At 33.5% G+C, this 24,054-nt stretch overlaps 1 protein-coding gene and 1 long non-coding RNA gene across 2 annotated transcripts in view; both read left to right on the top strand.

The window, feature by feature from the left end:
- Positions 1 to 13,873, top strand: part of LOC123542232 (uncharacterized) — a 66,976-nt gene extending 53,103 nt beyond the window's left edge. The window contains exons 10-19 of the mRNA XM_053531346.1: positions 118 to 248; positions 2,198 to 2,354; positions 4,233 to 4,411; positions 4,600 to 4,756; positions 5,018 to 5,178; positions 5,742 to 5,909; positions 7,146 to 7,302; positions 8,487 to 8,650; positions 12,228 to 13,274; positions 13,704 to 13,873. Coding sequence (XP_053387321.1) covers positions 118 to 248; positions 2,198 to 2,354; positions 4,233 to 4,411; positions 4,600 to 4,756; positions 5,018 to 5,178; positions 5,742 to 5,909; positions 7,146 to 7,302; positions 8,487 to 8,650; positions 12,228 to 13,274; positions 13,704 to 13,873 — 2,491 coding nt within the window. The remainder of the gene's footprint in view (positions 1 to 117; positions 249 to 2,197; positions 2,355 to 4,232; positions 4,412 to 4,599; positions 4,757 to 5,017; positions 5,179 to 5,741; positions 5,910 to 7,145; positions 7,303 to 8,486; positions 8,651 to 12,227; positions 13,275 to 13,703) is intronic.
- A 347-nt stretch (positions 13,874 to 14,220) lies between these two features.
- Positions 14,221 to 22,657, top strand: LOC128551246 (uncharacterized). Its single transcript, XR_008368736.1, has 4 exons — positions 14,221 to 14,984; positions 20,277 to 20,354; positions 21,055 to 21,110; positions 21,560 to 22,657. It is a non-coding gene; the product is annotated as an uncharacterized LOC128551246 (long non-coding RNA).
- The last annotated feature ends 1,397 nt before the right edge of the window (positions 22,658 to 24,054 follow it).

Raw genomic sequence — 24,054 nt, 5'->3', positions numbered from 1 at the left:
ATCACATTTTCCAGGATATGTGTGAATAAATCTGTAAGAGTATTCTGGTTAAGTATTTTATCTCTATATATACTTGGACAGTTATAGCAGCTTTTACACAAAGGCCAAGCATTACAGCGGTAGAGGAAGCGGTCCAATATACGTCGACAAATTGAACTGTTCGGGAACAGAATCTCATATAAACTTTTGCAGTTATGAGATTTCCAATAACTGTACCCATTATGACGATGTAGCTGTTGAATGTATAGGTATTGATTTTAAACAGTTGATTAAGCAAGTCTTAATATTGGAACTGCATGAAGTCGAAATACATGTAATAATCTTTATTGTCATTGGTAGGCTTAATTAGATATGTACACAGTTTACAATTTAAAAAAAAAATACACTTAAAATGTGTTACCGAAGATGGATGTCTGACAGCTTGTCACAAAGTAAAGCAAAAACCGAGAATGATGGTATGATGGTATTGTTAATACAACTTCCGTTTTTTTTTCTTTCTGCACTTAACCGTGTAATAAAAAGTCCTTTATATGTGACCACAAAGTTTTCACTTTGCATTTGCTCACGCTAAGGTAGAAAAAAGAAACTTTTCTATATCATTAACTAAGTTTATTTCAGCAATATTATGTGCCAATTATTTAATTGGTCGCTATAAACGCGTTAGACTTGCTTTTTCATTTAGAATAAATTGTCACTGTCTCGAGCTTTTTACAGTCTTTTAAGTTTTAAACTGATATGTTTTCATTCAGAAGTAACCCTTTTCATGAAGTCTTAATCGTGCGTAAGTGTCTTGCTTCAAAATATAAAGAAACGCAATTACTTCAATGCAATTATGTAAATAATATGAATGTTTTAAAAAAAAGGAAAAAAAAAAAATAAAATAGAAAGCAATCTGTTTGCTTGAAAAATCTGCATTGTCACTAGCATTATTATTTACCTTTTATCACTAACTCCATTTTAATGTCCGACTGCAATAACATTCCACAGTATTTTTGATTTCTCCAGGGTAAAATTGTCAATGGATTTCTGCATTTTATTGCGGTAGTTAGAATCAGTGGAAACACATTAGCCTTGTACGACATACATTATTAATGCTTCGTCATTCGGTGTAACTGTCTCAGGCGGAGACATGTAGACAATCATGTACATGCCAAGTCTAAATAATGACTTTCAACAGATTATATCTTCTACAGATTTGTGTTGAAGATATAGCACTTTATAAACAAATGTTACAAGAGTCAAGTTATTGAAGATTTCGTTGTTCAGAGTTTTCTACTATATGAATAGGTCTTAGTGGAAAGGAACCATTTGTTGGATGTCTTCAATTTACTTCAGAGTGGTAATTTTCGAGACATAAACAGGAGTAAACTTATACCATTCTTAAAATCATTACGATAAAAAGCTATGCACAAATTGCATAGACCGTTCCATTGTACATACTGTAAGAGTAAAAATTGATTTTCGGCTGTGTAAGGTATGGGAAGGCTTGTATATTGTTATTATTTGATGTTACGAAAGAAATAAACTTTCCACTGTCGTCCTTAGCATCTGGTTAAAAAATAACCCAGTTTACATTTGTCCCATGTAAATATCTTTAAAATTAAAAATACAGCAGATTTTTCAATATTATACTAAATTTTTCTTTGGAAATAATTTAACTGAAAAGGGACATTTAAAGAAAAAAACATAGCAAGTAGTCTTATAGACATATTGTCGAAATACTAAGTAAAATATATATAGGAAATTCACGAGTAACTGTACTCAATATTGCCACTGAAAAAATCACTCAAATTATTGTATGTGCCTTTCTAAATAATTCTAAGTGAAAATGCAGATCTTACTATTGATTGTCTTCAAAACGCCTTTTCTCATTTTTTTTTCTGCAACCGTTACAAAAATCCCTGTTATTAAGTAAGGTGCGCGCCGAGGTATTTTGTTATTCGGTTGATTGTTTTTGCCTTATTGCGCGGCATTCTCATGAAAATAGCCGAGACTTGATAATGATTCATGATACAATAAAGCTGTTACTGTGATTTGACGACTTTAATATTCAAAGATGGAGAAGAAACACATTTGCTGAAGATATAGATATCTAAACAGATTGAAACGTTTTGGTTGGAAAACTACTTTTATATTTGTAAAAGTTATGCAAAGTTCAACATTAAAAGCGCAGTTACACAAAATATTTTTTCCGCAGGACATCAGTTAGAAATAACGGATATAAGACTAGCTGGCACTAATGGACCATTCCATGGGCGTGTAGAAATAAAAGTCAATGATACATGGGGAACAATATGTGATAGTGGTTTCTACTTGAATGAAGCAAGGGCCGTATGTAAAATGCTAGACTTGTCGTAAGTAGTCCATTACATAAAGAAATAACATCCATTTGTTGTGATGTAATCAGCTAAAGCTTTCACAATTAGTGACATATTTAACTATGCATCTGAGAGTTTCCTATACGTATATAGGAAAAAATTGTATTACGGACAGAATTTCTTTAAGCTTTGTGTACCGATTTAGAATTAAGGTTAACGGAAATATGTATAAAAATCATAGATACGGGTGGTTGATCTTGAATTATCTGCCCTTGAAAATAAGAATATCTTTACAAAATCCAATCTTCAAGTGCAGATTACTCAATATTAAGGCAGGGAACTGTGCATTTTAATTATATTTCTGCTTTAATCATCATTGGCATTCAGTATACAACGATAAAAGAAATTCGGTCAATTGGAAAGACCAGGACATTAAGGTATCATTTTGTCATGTTCATAGCAAGGGATAATTGTCAGTGTCTGTATTGAAATTGGGAAACATTTCTTACGATTAGAAAGCCTTACAATAAGTTAATTTCATATGAAAGCCGTCCCTAGGCCTTTCATATGGCTGAAAATTAAAATTGGACACATATTGAAAGAAATGACAGTTTGAAATTTAAGAAAGTTGCTGATCATGGAGGAAAATATTGTGTGTGTTTATGATGTCATTTACACACTGCTGAAGACTTTATTAAACAAAAAAATCAATCAATTCTAAATGTTTCTTGAGCGTGAGATGTAAAACATATCAATTTCCTTCGTTATTGCCGGAAAAAAATATCGAACATTTTTACAGAAGTAAGTACTAAATACAGTTCATATATGTGTCTAGAAATTTATTAACGGCCATTTTTATTTTTGTTGCCATGGAAACAAAATGGCTGCCATTTTGATCAAATATTTAAATGCTCATGATTTTCTCATTTTTAAGTGAATTTTAAAAATTTCTCTTAAATAGTTCAGTAATTCCCAGTTGATGGAACAAGTATCAAAACAACATTGTCTTCCTCTATAAACTGTAACAGAGAATCAACTCAGAAACAGATATGTAAAATAAGCAAATCGTAGGCACCCAGCCTACGTCGTGAAATGTCTGCCCTTTAAAGTCGAAAAATACTGAATAATCTATTTTCAATCGCAGATAATGCAAGATCAAGCAAGAGCACCTATATTTTTTAATATATATTCCGTTTTAAACTTGATTCTCAGCCAATACACAGTGTCAAGTAATTCCGTCCATAAGAAACTTTTGCTTATAAACATAAAGGAAACTGTCACATGTGTCTCTAATGAATATATGAACGAAAACACACAAGACACATTGGCGCAGGCGAATTGTAATAAGAGCACAATTAGTGGCACATTATATTCTTGGTCGTTGCCTGAGTATAGAACTTACGGCGAATTTGACAAAAATAGTTAATACAACGTAAATATTTAAAGACAAAAAATCTAATCTTTTAAACATTTATTTAATAAATGCTTAAGATAAAGCTTTTGCAACCAGAATTATTTGGAATTTGATATATAAAACAATCCTGGCACTAGACCAAAAGTAAAGTGTCACTATACATCTTATACCCTACCGCTAAGTATACTATAAAAATTATGATCATGAACACATTTTCAAGTCGGACTTGCAACAGATCAAACACATGACCCCATATTTTTATTTCCCGCATTTTCTAGGTATATAATGAAATTTAGAAAAGTTTAATTTTCAACAATTTCTCTATTGCGGAAAAGATTTTGATCCGAACATGCAGAATTACCTTAAATCATTACATTTATATATATGATAAAATACATAAAGTTTTCTTTTCTGTTTGACTCATGTTTACTATAGTTATACAGCAATCAAATTCAGGGTCGTTTTTATGCAGTCATCTTATTCTGTTTTTGTTTCAACAGATACTATCGGCTTTTCGACAGAGCTTACTACGGTCAAGGCAGTGGACCTATTTATATAGACAGACTTAGTTGTCCCTATTCAACTAATCCTGACTACCCTCATATAAATGATTGTAAATATGCTGTTGATAATCATTATAACTGTGGTCATGGTAAAGATGTTTCTGTAATGTGCTACGGTAAATATTGCATTTCATTTTATAGTTTTGATAACTTCAATGAGACAATATATATATCTCGTTTACTTTACAGTACAAAACTATGTAACTTTAAATTAGTAGACATAATACGAACTCAACTAAATATTCTTTAGATATATTTCACTCTGGTTATATTTGAGCTTATGTATTATATATGGCCCTTTTAGGACCAACCTTCAACATAACCGATGCACGATTAGTCAATGGAACTGGCCCGTATGACGGACGTGCAGAAATCAACGTGAACGGTACGTGGGGAACTATTTGCGATGAAAACTTCAATATTCAAGCCGCAGATTTATTTTGTGACTTGCTGGGACTCAGGTAGAATTTTTGAAACTTAACAGTTGTAAACTTTGCATTGTATTTGGTTTATTTTGACGAAAATATGTTTGTTGTTGAAAATGTACATAAAATGTAAAGCACTTTTGAATAAATACAAATCTACACAAAATATGATACATGTTTATATAGCTGGAGGATAATATTCTTTTCAGCGATTATATGCATGTATAAATAACGTTATTCAATGCGCTTTCCTTTTGGCTACTACCTGGCTATTTCTTTCTTATTTTTCATTTGTAGGGCAGCTCAGTATTTTACTGGTGCAAAATATGGCGAAGGAAACGGTCCAGTTTTCATTGATCAACTGTTTTGTAAAGATTATGATTATTCCCTCAGCACATGCAAATATTTGTTCCTGAATGAGTGCAGTCACAGGAGAGACATATCTGTTGTTTGCAATGGTTTGTGGAATTAATAGGTTTCGCAAGAGTATAATACATTGTATATTTCCTGGAGGTAGGGGTATCATATCTTAGCCAGTTCTGAAAATAATAAAACCAACATATTATTCTATATAAAAATCATTATTTGTGTAGTTTCTTTAGCTGAATATTTCTCATGATTAGTTTATTTCATGTCTCTTCGATGTGGGTATTTAAATACGGCGAAAAGTCAACATAACATTTAAATTTGGCTACAGACGAATCATAACAAACATTGAAGCCATTCAATAGGCAAAGTAAAGAAAGGTGATTTATTTAGATTGAGGGTGTAACAATTTTTGAGTATAACTATAATGTAAATGATTATATTTTTGGAAGATACATTTCTTTAACTGACATATGCTTGACTTGTTTTGAATAATGGTTCGTATTGTTTTGAAAAATGAAAAATATATGTAGGACGTAAATTAGTTCGGGTACTTCAAGAAGTTATGAAAAATAAATTATTCTGAATGATCACTTTAATATATATATAATATGTAAACTGTAAACTATTTTTCTAGTATATCAATTTTTTCTAGATTGTGGACAACCAGATGTCTTTAACTGGGATGCTGATTACTTCACCTACAATGGCACTACGTTGTTTGCCGACTGTTTGTACTATCGGACATATATTGGGAAGCTTAAACTGACGTGTGATAAACACACGCAAACCTGGATCAAAGAAGGAAAATGTCAAGAATATCGTTCGTATATTTGTCTTCAACTCGCTTGTTTGATGCAATATTTCATTTTAGCATATTACATCGTATCATGCGCAAAACCCAGACAATTACCTGCAAGGTCAATGTCACTCACAGAAATGAAATGCGGAAAGAGCTTTTTTCTGTCAGGTCTTTAACTCAACAACCTTGAAAGGGTTTTAATATTACTTGGCACAAATATACCCTAGGATAAGACAATTCGTCACGCGCAAAATCCAGGTTCCTAACTTAAGATCAAGATCACACTTGAAGGTGTGTTTTTCCTGTATGATAACAAACTCTGTCATCCATGAAGGGCTTTTGATAATAGTCAATACAAATGTTTTCCAGTGTGAAAACTTATCTTTTGCAACCCCTTATCCCTTACTCAAAAGTCAATGTCACTTACCGAGGTCATATGTCCTCTCTGGTCCTAAACTCTGTCATAAATCAAAGGAATTAAATTATTTCTAGACACATATTTTTGTCATGCTGAGTGAAATACCTAGACCCCTACTGCAAAGGTCAAGGTCACACATTTATGTCTCTAGTCAACATTGATCTTTTCCCGTCGAGCCTGTAAAATATTTTTTATAAAAGCTCAGGTGTCATATTGACCCAAACAAGAATCCTTTTGGTATATTTTTCAGAATTAATTCCCCTTATATAATGGTTTCTTACATTATGTTACACTGCAGCGGAGAAAATCAGATGCGTTACAGTAAGGAACTTTGTATTGCATAGCTATACTTCATTCACCTGTTTGAACTAGCATATCCGATATGTATTTTCCCATCATCAGGCTTCCAATGTTTGTTTGTTTGTTTTGTTTTGTTTTTGACTACATTTTAACAGGTTTTCAGTCATGTAACGGCGGGCAACCTAACCAGTGTTTCTGGATTCTGAACCGGCATAAACCTGTTCTCCGCAAGTAATAGTAGCTGCCAACTACACCACATGAATCAGAGTTAAAGGGCAAATATTTCAGACACAGCACCTGTAATCAGATTGTTAAGGAAACATATGTCCCGGATGTTTAAAGATCTCTATGAAAGTTAAATCAGAAATACGTATTTGTCAGCGGTATAGCGTACAATTTCTAAAATGGTAGGTTGAAAAACAATAATTTTATAATATAAATATAAAATTGTAAAACGTTAATTCTATCCTCATTTTGTTAATTTCATGTAACGTGAACAAGTTTACGTAAGAGAAATCTTTCTTATACATGTGATACAGGTTTCCCATTGGACATAACCGAAATAAGATTGGTTAATGGTTCTAATTCAACAAATGGAAGGGTCGAGCTGAAGTCATTGGATACATGGGGGACAGTATGCGATGATGATTTTGGAACGGAAGAGGCTAATGCTATCTGTAGAATGCTTGGATACCCGTAAGCATGCAAAGGCTTGAAAATAACATTATGTGTTTTTTCAACAAACTTATTCGCATGTAAGTCGATTTATGTAATTTAAACATTAGTCAAGCGAAATTGAAATTCGTTCTAACCTTTAAAAATGCTGTTTAAAGAGAATTCCTACAGTTTTTTTCCTTTCATAGAATTTTTTTAAATTCACATATATGATAGAAAAATTTGTGCTTAAAACAATGAACAAATAAAAACAATAGGTCACCAGGCTTGTTTTTTAGAGAAACTGTTTTGAACACACCCACTGTTGCTGAAACTGCCAGTGATTTTTCAACATTTTCATAATTTTCTGCTTTTTTATAAATACCAACCAAAATTTACATCAAGACAGCACAATACGGTTTTTTTCTTTTTACAGATTTTATTATATACTTATTTGATACCATAGTCATATTTGTAATACTCTATCCTTACAATAATGGGTACAAATGAAAAAAAAATATTGTTTCATATTTACTTTTGTGAACTTTTTTCAATGAAAAATACCCGTAGTGAAGAATATTTTTTTAAATTTTGAAAAAAACTCTTTCATAGAATTTTTTCCTGTTTTTCTTGTGTATAGATAATTGTATTGTGAGCATAAAAATGGCTAAAAATATATGGGTCACCAGGCTAAATTTTATGTTAAGACCGCTAGAATACAACACCTGTTCGGACGGAAAATGGCGCCAACCTGGCCAAATTGATTACATGTATGTCTGCTAGAAGTTAAAAAAAAGTTTTAAAAATTCTTAATTCTTTCTATAATTGGATACAAAATAATCCGAAAGGTGATATTGTCTTATCAGTACTAAGTCAATTATCTTACATTATATGAACAACACTGTCTTTGTACTAAAATGCGATGTGAAAACACAACCACAAAAATAGCAAGATACCTGTCAGGCATGATACTTGTCAATACAACATAAACCAGTATCAACATTTGATTACTAATAAAACTTATCAAAAATGTTATTTCATTCAAGATTCCTCATATTTAAGATTGTCTGTAACATGTTTCAACAAATGTTGACTTCAGTTTGGTTTTCCATAGAAAGTGTCGGCTGCGCAGAAAGATGCGCATAAAAAACTATAGGAATTCCCTTTAAAAAAAGCAATTGAAACTTAATATCAACAACCACTGACATTAATATTTCTGTTGAAAGTCGAGCAGTAACGTATTATACCGGCGCCCATTATGGACAAGGCACAGGGCCAATATTTGTGGACGATCTGAGCTGTGAGGAAGACGCATCACATATTAACAACTGCACCTATATTACATATGATGACTGTGACCATGGCAACGACGTTTCTGTTTTTTGCACAGGTTTGTATTAACTTACCTTGTTGTATTGCGAAAAAAATACATTGATATATACACTTACGTTGTTATTTATTCGGACGAATATGTACCTTCATTTGCTAACTATAATTCACAATCAGACTGAGTGAGTGAATGAGTTGGGTTTACGGCGAATCGTCACGAAATGGTCATATATCGCCGAAAAGAAGCCACGTTGCTAATGCTAAATGTGAAGCATAAACATATATGCCAACATGTAAAACATACCTAAAAACATCCGTGTAAAAATGTAAAGCACACTACATAATGTAAAGTATATCTAAAATCTTTCATGTAAAAGTAAAAATATAAAGCATATCTAAAATCAATTATGTAAAAATGTATATACGTACGAGGGATGTCCCAGAAAATCGTAGACATTTTTTATTATTTCTAAAATAAGCGAAGCATGAAATCATCATTTTAACTGATGGTATTTCAATGTATACTCGACAGGACTATAACGTTTAAAATTAAACACCTCTCATATTATTTGAGTATTATTTAAATAATGGACGGCAGTCAGTGCTAGTCGGCACACGTTCATTTTTCCTCCTGCAGAAAAAGGTGGCTTCCATTTAAAATCATGTAACTTACCCGATATATATCTCGTAGGATTAAAATTTATATCGACGTTAATTGCAATATGTGGCACGTAGTTATATTTTGTGTCGAACCTTTTACATCACTTGTTTTAAAATGATGATGTAAACTTGAAAGTAACGGTCGCACGAACTTCCAGAAATTACGACGTCAGAAAAGTTCCCGGCGCAGCATGATTTAATAAAATATTGTGTAGGTCTCATTGTTACACCTTCGCAAACAAAACTGGAAGTGGAAAATTCTGGAGGTCAGGCATATGTAAGCCTGACACTTGTCTTTACGTGGTATAAACGTTTTAAGGAAATTTAGGCGAGTGATTCAAAAAGAGAGCGACAAAATGCCTTTAAAACTTTCTGCACCGCAAACGTATCTGATGTAGGCGTTTCTAAAAGTGCGCGCGACCGTGATTTATATCACTATTTTGACGTGAGTGACGCCAATGACATGAAACGCAACATAATTATGCGCCACACGTTACCATTAATGAGGATATAAATTTCAATCTGTGAAAATTTATATCCTTTCCGCAGCCTTAACGTACTAAAACGTATTAGCGTCTGATGGCCCTTTCACGCTTCCGTAGAAACAACATTTATTACACGAAACTTATTTTGAAAATATTTCTGAAATGTCTAGGTCTGCAGCTCTCAAATACGGTTATATCTTACATCTGAGCCATATACTGTCCACGCGCATACATTTAGATGGGATGACCCCTGCACGTGACCCCTGACTATCTACGAATCAAAATGCGGCTTTCGTTTTCAAGTTTAGCATTTCTACTTTCATTTTACTTACTTTCGGAAATAGCTGAAGGTCGAGTGAGGTCATTTTTTGTGTTGTCAAAAACATACATATGCCTGGCGAGATTGCATAAATATGTGCTGGCCGTCCTAAGGATATAGAGAAAGTTACATGAATTTGAAAAGGAAGCCGCTTCTTTTTGTAGGATGAAAACTGTGCGCCGACTTACACTGACTGACGTCCGTTTTTTTTTAAAGGAAATACTCGGAATATGACAGATACTTAACTTTAAACTTTATAATCCTACCGAATATACATTGAAATAACACCGGTTGAATGATTATTTCATTCGTGCCTTATTTTCGAAATAATAAACAAAGTTCACGTTTTCTGGGACAACAGTATGACTGTGTTAAATATCAGCTGCAAACATAATAATATTGCAAAAGATGAAAATAAAAATATTATATGTTAGATGTTTGATAAATTCCTATTTGCTTTAAAAACGATAAAATTTTCCGACTGAAACGCTTTCAAATAACTCTGTCAAAGATTGAACGTCATAATATGCACTGCGCTGTGTAGCAAGTCCACACAGTCGATTAAAATATGTTTAATAGTTGGCGGTGTTTGAAATTGTACACATTCGGGTTGATCTTTATTCAATATTATATCAGAATGAGTAAAACGGGTATGACCTATCCGACAGCGAGAAAGAACAACTTCCAGCCTGCGAAGAGATCTGTTCTCTTGGTGCTATTCCTCTAGAGTAGGTTTGATATCATGAAATTTATTAAATGAAGCATTGTTTCATGACAATTTCCATTTAGATAAAATATATTTGTTTATATTAGGCCTAAAATCGGTATGTGGTAATTTCAAATTAGATTGTGATAATGAAAGGGATTTCTTTGCTGCAATATCAGCATCCTCGTTTCCATACCAGCATGACCACAGACACCTGGGGTTTGGACCTCCACACACCCCATTCTCCTCCGCCCCTGGTTAAGTTTAGCCAATATATTTTAGCTTTTTACCATGTATTGAGCATAGGTGACGATCATAAAACGCATTTTGTAACAGTTCAGCGTGTTTTAAAAAAATGTATTTTACCATCAATGCTCTCAATATTATAAGATATGAAACATCGCACGAACACTGGGGAAACAATAGCCAGTTAAACTTTTAAATGAATCCCTACCAATGAATCACTGGTATCAATCGTCAGATCTGTTACCATTCTGTCAAATGACACCGGTCCCGACAACTGTCATTTGTATTCCGACGAGAAATCAATAAATAATATAAATCAATCAATCTAAATTCTATGGAACACTTCCTTGCAAATTGATCCCTGCTTTGAACTGCGCATATCGTTGCCGGGTACCACAATTGACACCGTTTTGACTTCATTATACCATTTTTTCGCTTCAGCACGTGTTACACGAGGTTTGTTTACATTAAGAAGTGATGATCTGGTTTAACATAGCCGTAAGAGTATCAGTTTTGGTACCCGGTTTATGTCATGCGCTACACAAGCAAGGGTCCAGCGCAAGCAAGTGTTCCCATTGTTCGTACGATCTTTCACATCTTGTAATATTGAGAGCATTGATGATAAAAATACATTTTTTAAAAACACGCTGAAATGTTACAAAATGCATTTTATGATCGTCACCTACGCTTAATACATAGTAAAGTGCTAAAAAATATTGGCTAAACTTAACCAGGGGCGGTGGAGAATGGGGTATTTGGGGGTCCGAACCCCAAGTGTCTGTGAGCATGACTGGGAATCCAACAAAATATGATATAGATTTTTTTTTTAAAGATAGTTCATGAACCTTGAGAAGAATAGTTTGAATGAATGGATTTTCAATATTTCGGTTATGAATTAACTGTAAACCAGAAAGCGAGTCGGAAAAGATAATAAATTTTTCTTCACTATTTTTGATATATAATTTAGAGCTAAATTAATAGCTTTGGCTTCGGCTGAAAATATTGTTGCATTATTTGGCAAACGTAATTTTGACTAATGAAGGACAAAACAAATTAACTAATGGAAGCACACAAGATGTTACGTATTGTCCGAATGCCAAATGATAAATATGTTTCTTCTATGATATTGAATGAATGCCAAGATAACTGCCACTCATCTACATCATGTAACACGTGCACCAGATGTATAGATGAAATATAAAGATTTCACAATTATTTACAGAAAGCTGTAATCCAGCATGTAAAGCGTGTACATGGTACAACAACTGCACTGCCTGCCCATCTGGAAAGTATGGATCATTCTGTCAACACGATTGTGGTCTTGGATGCCAAAATCATCAATGTGACATAAGTAGTGGGTTTTGCACATGTTTATTTAATTTTCAAGGCAATAAATGCAATCAATGTGTTAATGGCAAATATGGTAATGCATGTGACATAAACTGTTCCGTAGGTTGCGCAAATAATTCATGTAACATTAAGGGCAACTGTTATAGTTGCAAGCCTGGGTTTATTGGAAACATGTGTACTCAGTGTGAGTATGGTAAATATGGAACTAATTGTAACATTCCATGTCAATTTGGATGCAGTAATGGCACTTGCAAAAATAATGGAAATTGTTATAGTTGCAAGGATGGGTTCATGGGAAGTAAATGCGATCAATGTGTCGATGGTAAATATGGAACTAATTGTAACATTGCATGCCCGTCTGGTTGTAGCAATATCAATTGTAAAGACAATGGAGATTGTCATAGTTGCAAGGATGGGTTCACGGGAAATAAATGCGATCAATGTGTCGATGGTAAATATGGAATTGATTGTAACATTGCATGCCCGTCTGGTTGCAGCAATATCAATTGTAAAGATAATGGAGATTGTTATAGTTGCAAGGATGGGTTCATGGGAATTAAATGCGATAAGTGTGTCGACGGGTTATATGGCATTGACTGTGAACATGATTGTTCAAAATATTGTGCGCATGAAACTTGTAATATGACATCAGGTGTGTGTAATGATGGCTGTATAATTAACTATTACGGTGAGCAATGTAACATGAGGTGTGCATCTACATGTTTACCAGACGGTGAAGGTAGAAGGTGTTTTCATACGAATGGAAGTTGTGTAAAAGACTGTCAAAACGGATATTATGGCGACATGTGTCAAGACCGTTGCAGTGAAAACTGCATAAATATTGTCTGTTTAAGAGATAACGGTGGATGTAAATTCGGCTGCATTGACGGTTTTGAAGGAGAAGGATGCACACAAATATGTAAATATGAACACTTTTTATCATTTTAACTTTACATAGCAAACAGTGTCTTGTATTCTGATTTGAAGGAATACCATCATTCACTTTACGTATGATTTCTTGCTGTCCGTAACTTTATGTCAAACATTTTTATTTCTCACATGGTTTATGTATCACTTATCACTTTTGTATCAAACATGGTTTATGTGTATTTGTTGACCTTGTGATTTACACATGCATTCACTATTAATGTTCGTATCTTGCTCAATGACAGATATTTTGTCTGTGTAACAAGTCAAATAAATATCAAAACATCACCATATTACTACATATTAAATGTATATTTGTACTTTCAGTTAAGATTTTAAAGTCATTTTCTTTACATTAAAATGTGTTGGTGTTTTCTACACGTCTTTCCAATTAAGACAAATATATATATATATACTCCAGCTACCTCAGGGGACATATCCGATTCGGCAGATTCTACGAATGTTGGTGTAATCATTGGAGTTGGGGTTGGGTCTGTGGCAGTTACTCTTATTGCTGTCGGAATAGTCATTATAGTAAGACGATGCCTAAGGTCAGAGACGTTTATTTTATATGCAGATATTGACTGTTGAGCCATAGAATATGTTCTGATATTCACAAACCAAGAGACTCTTTCACCAAGGCGGAACTTAGATGTCAGATTATATTCTTCGGCATATTACTCAGTATCTGTTTTATTACATGACACAGTTATATTGATATGTATAATGATGCTAATGTCTGGCTTTTTGTCGGTCTCATATAAAGAAATACAGAATATGTTTGTCCAAGCGTACAATTGAAATACATATCACTGACTGAACACCGAGCAATATAACTTTTGGTGTTCACGAGTAAAATATCTTTCGATCTTACATTAAAAACAAACACATTTGCTTTATATTTTATGATTTTAGTTGTTTTAACCAAATGATGTTTATTTTACCCTAGCAAAGTCATGAGCATTACGTTGTTTCATCTTAGTGCCATGACGTCACGATATCTATATTGAAAAAATCAATATTTCTTTTATATTTCACATGGTGGAACGTATTTCTTTATGTTCATGTTTTTATCTGTATCTTTATTGGAGGGTATTTTCCAAAAAATGTCAAATTACTTAAAATTCATATTCTTTCACATTTAAGTGTAGTTCCGTACCAGTGAAAAATAAAAATGATAATTTCAAACAGTGAAAATATCAATCTCACTGGTACATTCCAATATTTCACAGAAAAGAATTGTGATGATAATGATGTGATGATGGAGATAACGGTTATGAGAGATCATTGACGATGATGAGGAGAAAAGTTGTTTTTGTAAAGGATTGTCGTAAATATCAATGAGACAAAAATTTAGTCTATACGATATATATTAGTGAAAACTCTCAAACACTTGAAATATGATATATATTTTGTTTCGCTTCGCCGATCTTGCACTAGACAAATGAGGTAGATTCTATCTATATGTCATATAAAAATCAGCAGTATTTCATGCACATTGTTGATAAACCTTTCAACGGAAGTTACCATATCAATCGCCCATTTAGACAGCCTTTAGTGCACAATATCAACGATAATATAGATATTTTTATTATATTTGATAGTTTTGCAAATATGTCTTGGAATTATATGCCGTTAGCCTAGATATATTTACAAATTATCATCTTTTGTAGACAAGGACACCTAACCAGAAACATACCAGGTATGATGATTTTATTTTTTCAGATGCCCGCATGAATATTGTTTTCGTATTCAATTTTTATTTCATTAATACAATCAGTGATGTTTTCATCTTTCATGCATTTAATCCTGATGGAATATGGCTTTACTTACAAATTAAGTTTACGAATGTATATTGTAATTGAAATAGTTAACATATATGAAATTTGTCATTTTTATACAATTGATCATTATATCACAAACGCTGGCAATATGTCGCGGTCGGTAATATGGCGCAAATGACGTCGCCATTGAAGATACATGTAAAATACTTTTTTGTGCTAATTTGCTGATTCAGAAGAAAAACACGTCCAGGGAGGTACACGAATGGTCGGCAATTGAATTTTAGCAAGTGTTCATTTTACACTAAAAAACATCTTTAGACTTTTGAACAACATCAATCGTATATTCCACTACAATTAAAGCCTACATACCACTGTATTATGCGGCGCAAATTGGTTTGGGTAGATTGGAATTATTATATTTTGAACGTTGAATACTTTACAGGATCTATGTTTTCAGGCAGAAATTAAAAATCTGATAAACTTCATTCTGCAAATATCAAGTATACGAACCAAGTTTTAGGATGTTATTTTCATGTTGTTTTATTGTGTAATTTAAGACGCCATGTTGCATTATGTTAGACTACTTAAATATATTTATCAATTGAGATCACTCTTGTATTACTGATCCGTACTAGAAACACTTAAAGGCACTCGCTACAGTTTTCCGGACTGGTTGATATTTACCCCAACACCGTGCCAATCTGGTTTTGATGTAGCTCACTGCAGACTTGGTGCGGTCTTCTGCGCATGCCCGGAAGTGATTATCTAATGTCGCGTACGGCAAATATTCGAAAATTATTGTATGTTCGCATGCATTTAATAGGCCTTACTAAACTAAAGGAACCAGCGTGGGAGCCATCAGGTCTAGTCGCGAAATGGCTGCCAGGTATTTGAACACTAATTTTTCACTTGACATGGCAACAGAGGTCTAAATTGAATCTAGTTTCTGTTTAAATTTCATTGTGGATGTATTTTTGACATTTTGGTAGGGAAAATGGGAGAGCAGGTTGTATTTGGTGAAGTCAAGCTCAATTTGAGTATGAGTAGTACTTCCAGGTCACAGCAGTGTGATTTTGATGTCAGTTTACAGTAAGCAAATTTGACCAGAAAAATCTCTCTTAGAAGATAATGACCCCTACTTTTCTCTTCATTTTGTATCAGTTTTATGATAACTCTTTAAAATGAGGTAAGGATTTGTTCTCTGAAATGGGTCTAGCTATGTTTGGTAGCTCTTTGAAAAAGGTCAGTTTTATATAGAATATATAGGGAAAACTATTTAGGCTATTTTGACCTATAAGAAAATGTGGGCAAAAATTGAGATTAGTCCAGATATTGATATAAATGAACTAGTTTGGTCAGATTTTGGTAAAAACTGAGCATTTCATTGAAATTTTGCTGCAAAAAATAATAAAACCCCCAAAAATCACATTTTCACTGTGTTGGGTGTATCTTTTTTTTTAAAAAAAAAATACACATTTACACTCTAAATTTTGCCCATCTATACCTTTCAGAATGGAAATATGGTATATTTCAAAGTGTGAGTGTGTAATTTGCTTGCAAATTATGGTAAAAATGTATGAAATAGGGCAAAAACCAGGTCTGGCTAAAAGAACTGGTTAAAAATTATGTCGCGACATCAATTTTGAAGGAAAATTGGCGCAGGGACCCGCATTACTGAAAATGCCATAAAACCTAGAAAACTGATTTAATGAAGCTGAAACTTGGTATTTTTCACGCAGATGTGTTACTGGTACTATACAAATGAAATTGAGACTATTACAGAAAAACAGTTTTTCTTATGGGCCTAACTAAACTAAAGGAACCAGCGTGGGAGCCATCTGGTCTAGTCACGTAATGGCTGCCAGGTATTTGAACACTAATTTTGCACTTGACATGCATGGCAACAGAGGTCTAAATTGAGTCAAGTTTCTGTTTAAATTTCATTGTGGATGTATATTTGACATTTTGGTAGGAAAAATGGGAGAGCAGGTTGTATTTGGTGAAGTCAAGCTCAATTTGAGTATGAGTAGTACTTCCAGGTCACAGCAGTGTGATTTTGATGTCAGGTTACAGTAAGCAAATTTGACCAGAGAAATCTCTCTTAGAAGATACATGACCCCCTACTTTTCTCTTCATTTTACATCAGTTTTATGATAACTCTTTAAAATGAGGTAAGGATTTGTTCTCTGAAATGGGTCTAGCTATGTTTGGTAGCTCTTTGAAAAAGGTCAGTTTTATATAGAATATATAGGGAAAACTATTTAGGCTATTGTGACCTATAAGAGGTATAACCATGGTTATAAAATATATACATTCAAAGTACTTTAAGTCCAAATTGCTTCAATCCGACATATACTGGAGTCTGTTATTTATACCAGCGCTTAAACTCTGCATTGAGTCACAGCTGTTTCTAATCCCGTACCGTACCTGTACCGTACATTCGTAAACTAGGTTTTGTTCAAAAAAAGGGCGGAAACTTTCATCGTTCTATGCCATCAAAATGCTTCAGAAACACCTTAAAATCCGCTTATTAAGAAATCTGCTGTTTGATAATTTTATATATATATTTCTAAGTCATTTGCCTGCGTTGTTTAAATGCCTTCCACACCCAAATTTGATTTAAGCGAAATCTAATATGGTGACCTATCAATTTTCTGTCTGTTTTAGATTAAGAAGACATGTGCAAAGTTTGAAAAAGTTCTATTATGTGAAACTCGAAAAAATAGCAGAAGTACCAACTTAAAACTGGCAAAAATATGCAAAAATAGCCCTTTGGTCTGCTGTTCAAGTATTCCTTTCTTTACAAAAGAATGTTCTTTTGATTTCTCTGAGCAAGTTTCAGATAGATACATTGTTTTCCGTTATAAAAATACTTAGATAATCAGATTTATGCTGATTATTGTACTTTATTGAAATATATTTTAGGATTACAGAAATTTTGAGAAAAAAATGTTTAAAATAGCACCATAACTAGGGGCAAATTAAATTAAAACAAAGCTGGTGACCTAGTATTTTTATTTCATTATTCAATACAATATAACATGATCTTTTAATATAAAACATTTCATCTAAATCTGTTATTGAGAAAAAATACGAAACTGCGAATGTCCTAAAAATTTTCTATAACGTACCTGCCAGTAGCTAAAACTAATTTATATGACCTAAATTACTCATTGCACACAGCTACGTCCTTTTGCTTTATATTACCGGCAATGTAAATAGATAGCGCGGAGAAGGGTTGTGTTGTTATAGAGGTGAAAACAAGTAATTTTCAATATCATATTTGCTTGAAAATCAGTATGATGGATTTAGTGTTGTTTGTTTTTAGCTCACCAGAGCACAAAGTGCTCAAGGTGAGCTATTTTGACCGGTCATTGTCCGGCGTTCGTCGGCGTCCGTCGTCCATCGTCAGTCGTCCGGCGTCCGTCAACATTTTCCTTGTAAACACTCATTTGCGACCCAATATTTATGCAACTTGATCAGAATGTTAGTCCTGATAACCTCTAGGTCAAGTTTGAAACTGGATTATGTGGAGTCAAAAACTAGATCAGTAGGTTAGAAAAAACTTGTGAACACTCTAGAGACTACATTTGTGACCTAATCTATATGAAACTTGGTCAGAACGATTGTCTTGATAATCTCTAGGTCAAGTTTGAAATTGGGTCATGCGGGTTCAAACACAAGGTCAGTAAATCGGATGAAAGGAATAGCTTGTGAACATTCTAGAGACCACATTTGTGACCCAATCTTTATGAAACTTGATCAGAATGTCAGTATTGAGGATTTCTAGGTCAAGTTTGAATCTGAGTCATGTTGATTACAAACTACGTCAGTAGGTCAGATAAAATGAAAAGCTTGTAAACACTCTAGATTCCACATTTTGTAACCCAGTCTTTATGAAACATGTGCAGAATGTTAGTCTGGATGATCTCTAGGTCAAGTTTGAAACTGGATTATGTTGAGTAAAAAACTATGTGAGTAGGTCAGATCAAATGAAAAGCTTGTGAACACTCTAGAGACCACATTTGTGACCTAATCTTTATGAAACGTGGTCAGAATGTTAGTCTTGGTGATCTCTAGGAAAAATTCGAAACTGAGTTATAAGGATTTAAAACCGGGGTCAGTAGATCAGTTCAAAGGAATAGGTTTGTGAACATTCTAGAGACTACATTTGTGATTGAATCTTTATGAAACGTGACCAGAATGTAGTATTGACGATGTCTAGGAAAAGTTTGTATCTAGGTTTTGTTGGGCTAAAAACTAGGTCAGTAGGTCAGATCAAAGTAAAAGCTTGTGAACACTCTAGAGACCACATTTGTGACCCAGGCTTTATGAAACTTGGTCAGAATGTTAATCTTAATGATTTCTAAGTCAAGTTTGAAACTGGGTTGTGTGGGATTTAAAATTAGGTCACCTGGTCAAATCAATGGAAAAATTTATGAACATTCTAGAGGCCACAGTTGTAACTTAATATTTATGAAACTTTAGCTTGACGATTTCTAGGTAAAGTTTGAATCTGGGTCATGCGGGTCCAAAACTAGGTCACTTTGTCAAATCAAAGGAAAAGTTTATGAATACTTTAGAGGCCACATTTATGACTCAATCTTTATGAAAATGGGTCAGAATGTTGGTCTTAATCCTGTTAATGATTTCTAGGTCAAGTTTGAATCTAGGTCATGCTAGGTCACAACTAGGTCACTAGGCCAGATCTAAGGAAAATCTTTTCAACATACTAGAGACCACAATTTAAGTTTGAAACTCATGAGAATTTGTCAGAATGTTTGTTTTGATAATCTGTAGGTAAAGTTCGTATTTGGGTCATGTGGGGTCAAAAACTAGGTCACCGGTCAAATGAAAGGAAAAGCTTGTGAACTCTCTAGAGGCCACAGTTGTAACCAAATCTTTATGAAATTTAGTCAGAATGTTTGTCTGGATAATTTTAGATCAAGTTTAATCTTGGTCATTTGGGGTCAAAAACTAGGTCAGTATGCAAGATCACCTCTGTGGAGCGATGTATAGAGCCATCATGGCCCTCATGTTATCTTGTTATATAAATTCACATTTTAGAGATAAAATAGCCGTTTTTTATATTTTTGGCAAATCAAAAAATCATATCTGAGCCCCATTACCGACCACAGTGCTATTCAAGAGCTGTTTAAATACCATTGGATATTTCTGATATCTCAGCTTTCTGTACTTGTAAATTTCAGAACAGACATACGAGTTGCAAGATGTGGAACAGGAGAATGTAAGACTTGATGTTTTGCCGAATATAACATCAACGATAGGTACCAATTTATTCAGTACTATTCAGCATAATGTTTTGTAAACAAATACCTACAACATGCTTAACTATGACGTTCGTAACTCGTTCTGCGCATGTAGTACCTAATGCACTGTGGCCAACTGCAGACCTGGAGCGGCCTTCTGCTCATGTCTGGAAGTGATTACCAATCAGAGCACACGATAAAATATTCAAATTATTGCATGCCCACACGAAATGACTGTATTATATGTTTAGCATACTGACTAAAGATTAGGGTTAGGATTGTCATGGTTAGAAAATATATACATTAAAAGATACTTACCAGTTAAATCGCTTGAATTCAGTATATACTAGACTCATATATGATTAATTACTAAGAATACAGAAAAAATGTTTCTGAATATGAAATAAGTCAACTTGTGTTCTGATGTCGCAGTTAATTCAGATTTAATGTTTTTCCTTATGTTTTCAGATTATGCCTATTCAAATGCTTCATTTATAATAGTTAAAAGAGAGTGTCTTTTATGCGTTTAATCACGGTGTAATATACATGTATTTTACTTATAAATAAGTGGATTAAAACTTACTATATTTATTGTAATTGAAACAGTTAACATATATGAAATTCATCGTTTTTATACAATTAATAATAATATTCAAGAGTTGTTGACAAGTCATTCAATATTTCTGATATCTCAGCTTTCTGTACTTGTAAATTACAGAACACCATGGTGAAGTTTCCGGACGGAAATGCTAAAAGCCGAATATAGCAGCGACAGTAGGTACCGGTTTACTCAATACGTCAGCATTATGTTATATCATCGGATAACTATGACATGCGTAACACGTTTTGCGTATTTGTTACCTAATGTATCGTTGTTCCTTACTGCAGACATGCAGCGGTCTTCTGCGCATGTCCGGAAGTGATTATCAATCAGTGCACACGGCGAAAATACTCAAATTATTGCATTGTCTGCACGCAATTAAATTATAATATGTGTAACATATAGACTAAAGGTTAGGCTTAGGATTACCAAATTAAAGATAAAGATATTTATCAACCAAATCGGTTGAACTCGGCTCAAACTGGAGTCTGTAATTTATCACAGGCACTCCAGGTGTTTCGTTTTAGTCACAGTCATGTTGAATACAGAGAATAAATTTAACATACGTTCTGATTAGTTGTCACGGTCAGTTTAGACACTATATTTTTCTCATGTTTTTCAGATTCTGTCTATGAGAATTCATCATCCCTGTTTATCGTGGGCTCAATGCGAAACTGCTCCGAGTGTCATCTTTTCAGAAAATTATTTGTTTACATATATATGTACTACTCGTACTTGTTCCAATACATAAACTGGGAAATTGTTAGACTAATATCTGAATATTTTTCTATTTTATTTAAAATGTGGCCTTTTGTTCTGTCTCGGTAAGCAAACTAATTGCCCCGCAAAACTTTTCCAAGTAAATGCCTGTAAATGAAAAAAATGTTTGCATTTCAAGATGAAAACTATGTATTTATATATTCTAAGTTTATTTATAATTTTGACAGTGACTTTATTCTGACTTACAATTGTCTAATCGTACTGATTTGTTGTATGTGTCATATTATGTACGGTCCAAGGCTGAGGAACCTCCATCAAATAATTCATTTGTAGGATCTTGTAATTTGTGTTGAACCAGTTAAGTCAATACAGCTGTAAGAAAGATTATCAAATATAATTTATTTCATAAAAATGTTTCTGAAATGTTGTCAGGATTACTGCATGTGGAATAATGTATGTTTGACTGAGAAACATTGACTAAAATGTACATGTACTACTTCTCATGCAAAAAAGAATAAAAAATAAAAAAAATACAAACGAACAAACAAACAAACAAAAACAAAACTCTTCAAAGCTCAATACACTGCTTGTAGAAAGAATTTTACTGTTGTAGTTCAACTTGCCAAACGAAAATACTGGGCCACTCTTAAAGAAGAAATGTTGAACGAAGTAGAACAGAATAATTGTGCGTTTTGGAAATATGTGGGTAAAACTGGTATTCACTCCAATAAAGTTAACATCAATCGCTTTGAAATTGTATGTGACGATGGGTCTTTAAGTAATTATCCTAACCAGGTTCTACAGCTTAGAAACAAAGTTTTGAAATATTACATAATACGTGTTTCATCTTCCAGTACTTATAACATTAAAGAAAATGTAAATGAATGTTCATTTAATGTATACACAGCATGATGATACTTCTGCTGCACAATTAAACAGTAATATTTCTATTCTAGAGGATGATAAAGCAGTATTAATAGCAGGAATAAATAAAGTCTGTGGTTTTGATGGTATTCCTTATGAAATATTTCAAAATAATACAGCTAGGGGTTAGGGTTAGGGTCTGACATAGATTTTAGCTCACCTGAGCACAAAGTATTGTGACCAAGCTGTGTTCGTCGTCCGTTGTGCGTTCGTTCGTCCGCTCGTCGTCAACATTTTTGTTTAAATGCCATCTCCTCCAAAACCAATGAATGGATTTTGATGAAACTAGGCCATGAGGTTCCTTGGGTGGTTCTCTACCACAGTTATTCAAACGGTTTCGCTTGGGTGCACATATGGGCTGCCAGAGTTAAAATTTTAAAAGAAAATCTTTAAACAACATCTCTCCTCCTAATCCGATGGTACGATTTCCATCGAATATGCCATTCACATGAAACTTGAACATTCTTTTCGTACAAAGGAGACCACCTATTATACTAGTAATTACGTATTATACACTTATTGACTCCTAAGCCATGATCTGATATTCACAGGCAGTGAGACGCATTGACCGAAGCGAAATAAAGGTCAATATGACATTATGCCTACAATTATCAGATTATATTACAAGACTTACTTATCAGCCGTATTCATATATGGCACATCAATCTTATATATAAGTTTAGCATTAATTATATATTGATATATATTCCGTTCATTACAGCTTCATTTGAACCGCTGATAGCAATGTCTTATTTAATATCAGCTTCATAATGAGAGGACATGAACGGTAGCATGCATTGCCAAAACCGTTAAAACCTCAACAAAACTAAGCCGGCAACGTTTCATTTTTTGTCGTGCTGGTCGAATTTGGAAACTTTCTATATTTGATTAGTGGTATAAATATATATTTGAATTTTATAAACATGGAAGATATATAAGCAGTTTATATTCTTTTTCTAGACATGGGCACGTAAGAAGATACACATCAGGTATGGTGATATTTACAGATGCCTGCGTATATTATACTTTGAAACTGGTATTCAATTTTATGTAGGAAGTACTCTTTTTAACTGATTAAAACTGCAGACGTACATTTGATTGTTATATTGCAATATCAGCAATATAATTATACCTGAAATATTCAAGTAAGTACTGAACAGTCACATAATTTAGCCGGGTCAAAAATTAGTTAATTTGAAATATTAAGTATGTGTGCAAGGTTGTCTATTTACAAGACTGAAAACTGTATCCTGAATAATTCAATTGTAACCGACTGTTACGAATATCAATCGCTATTTATTGTATGGATGTTCTAACACATCTAATAACCTGTAAACCCTGACGACTCCATAACTGTAACAATACGGCTTTGCATATTATCAACGCCAAGGGGCATAGAAGCCAATGATTCTTTGATTAATTACATTCCAAACACAACAGTTATTCTATCGGTCTAACTGAAATAGTTATGTG

Source organism: Mercenaria mercenaria, chromosome 19 (genome assembly GCF_021730395.1).
Source record: "Mercenaria mercenaria strain notata chromosome 19, MADL_Memer_1, whole genome shotgun sequence".
NCBI lineage: Eukaryota > Metazoa > Mollusca > Bivalvia > Venerida > Veneridae > Mercenaria > Mercenaria mercenaria.
The sequence above is the reverse complement of the archived record's forward strand: the minus strand, read 5'-3'. Positions and strand labels throughout refer to the sequence as shown.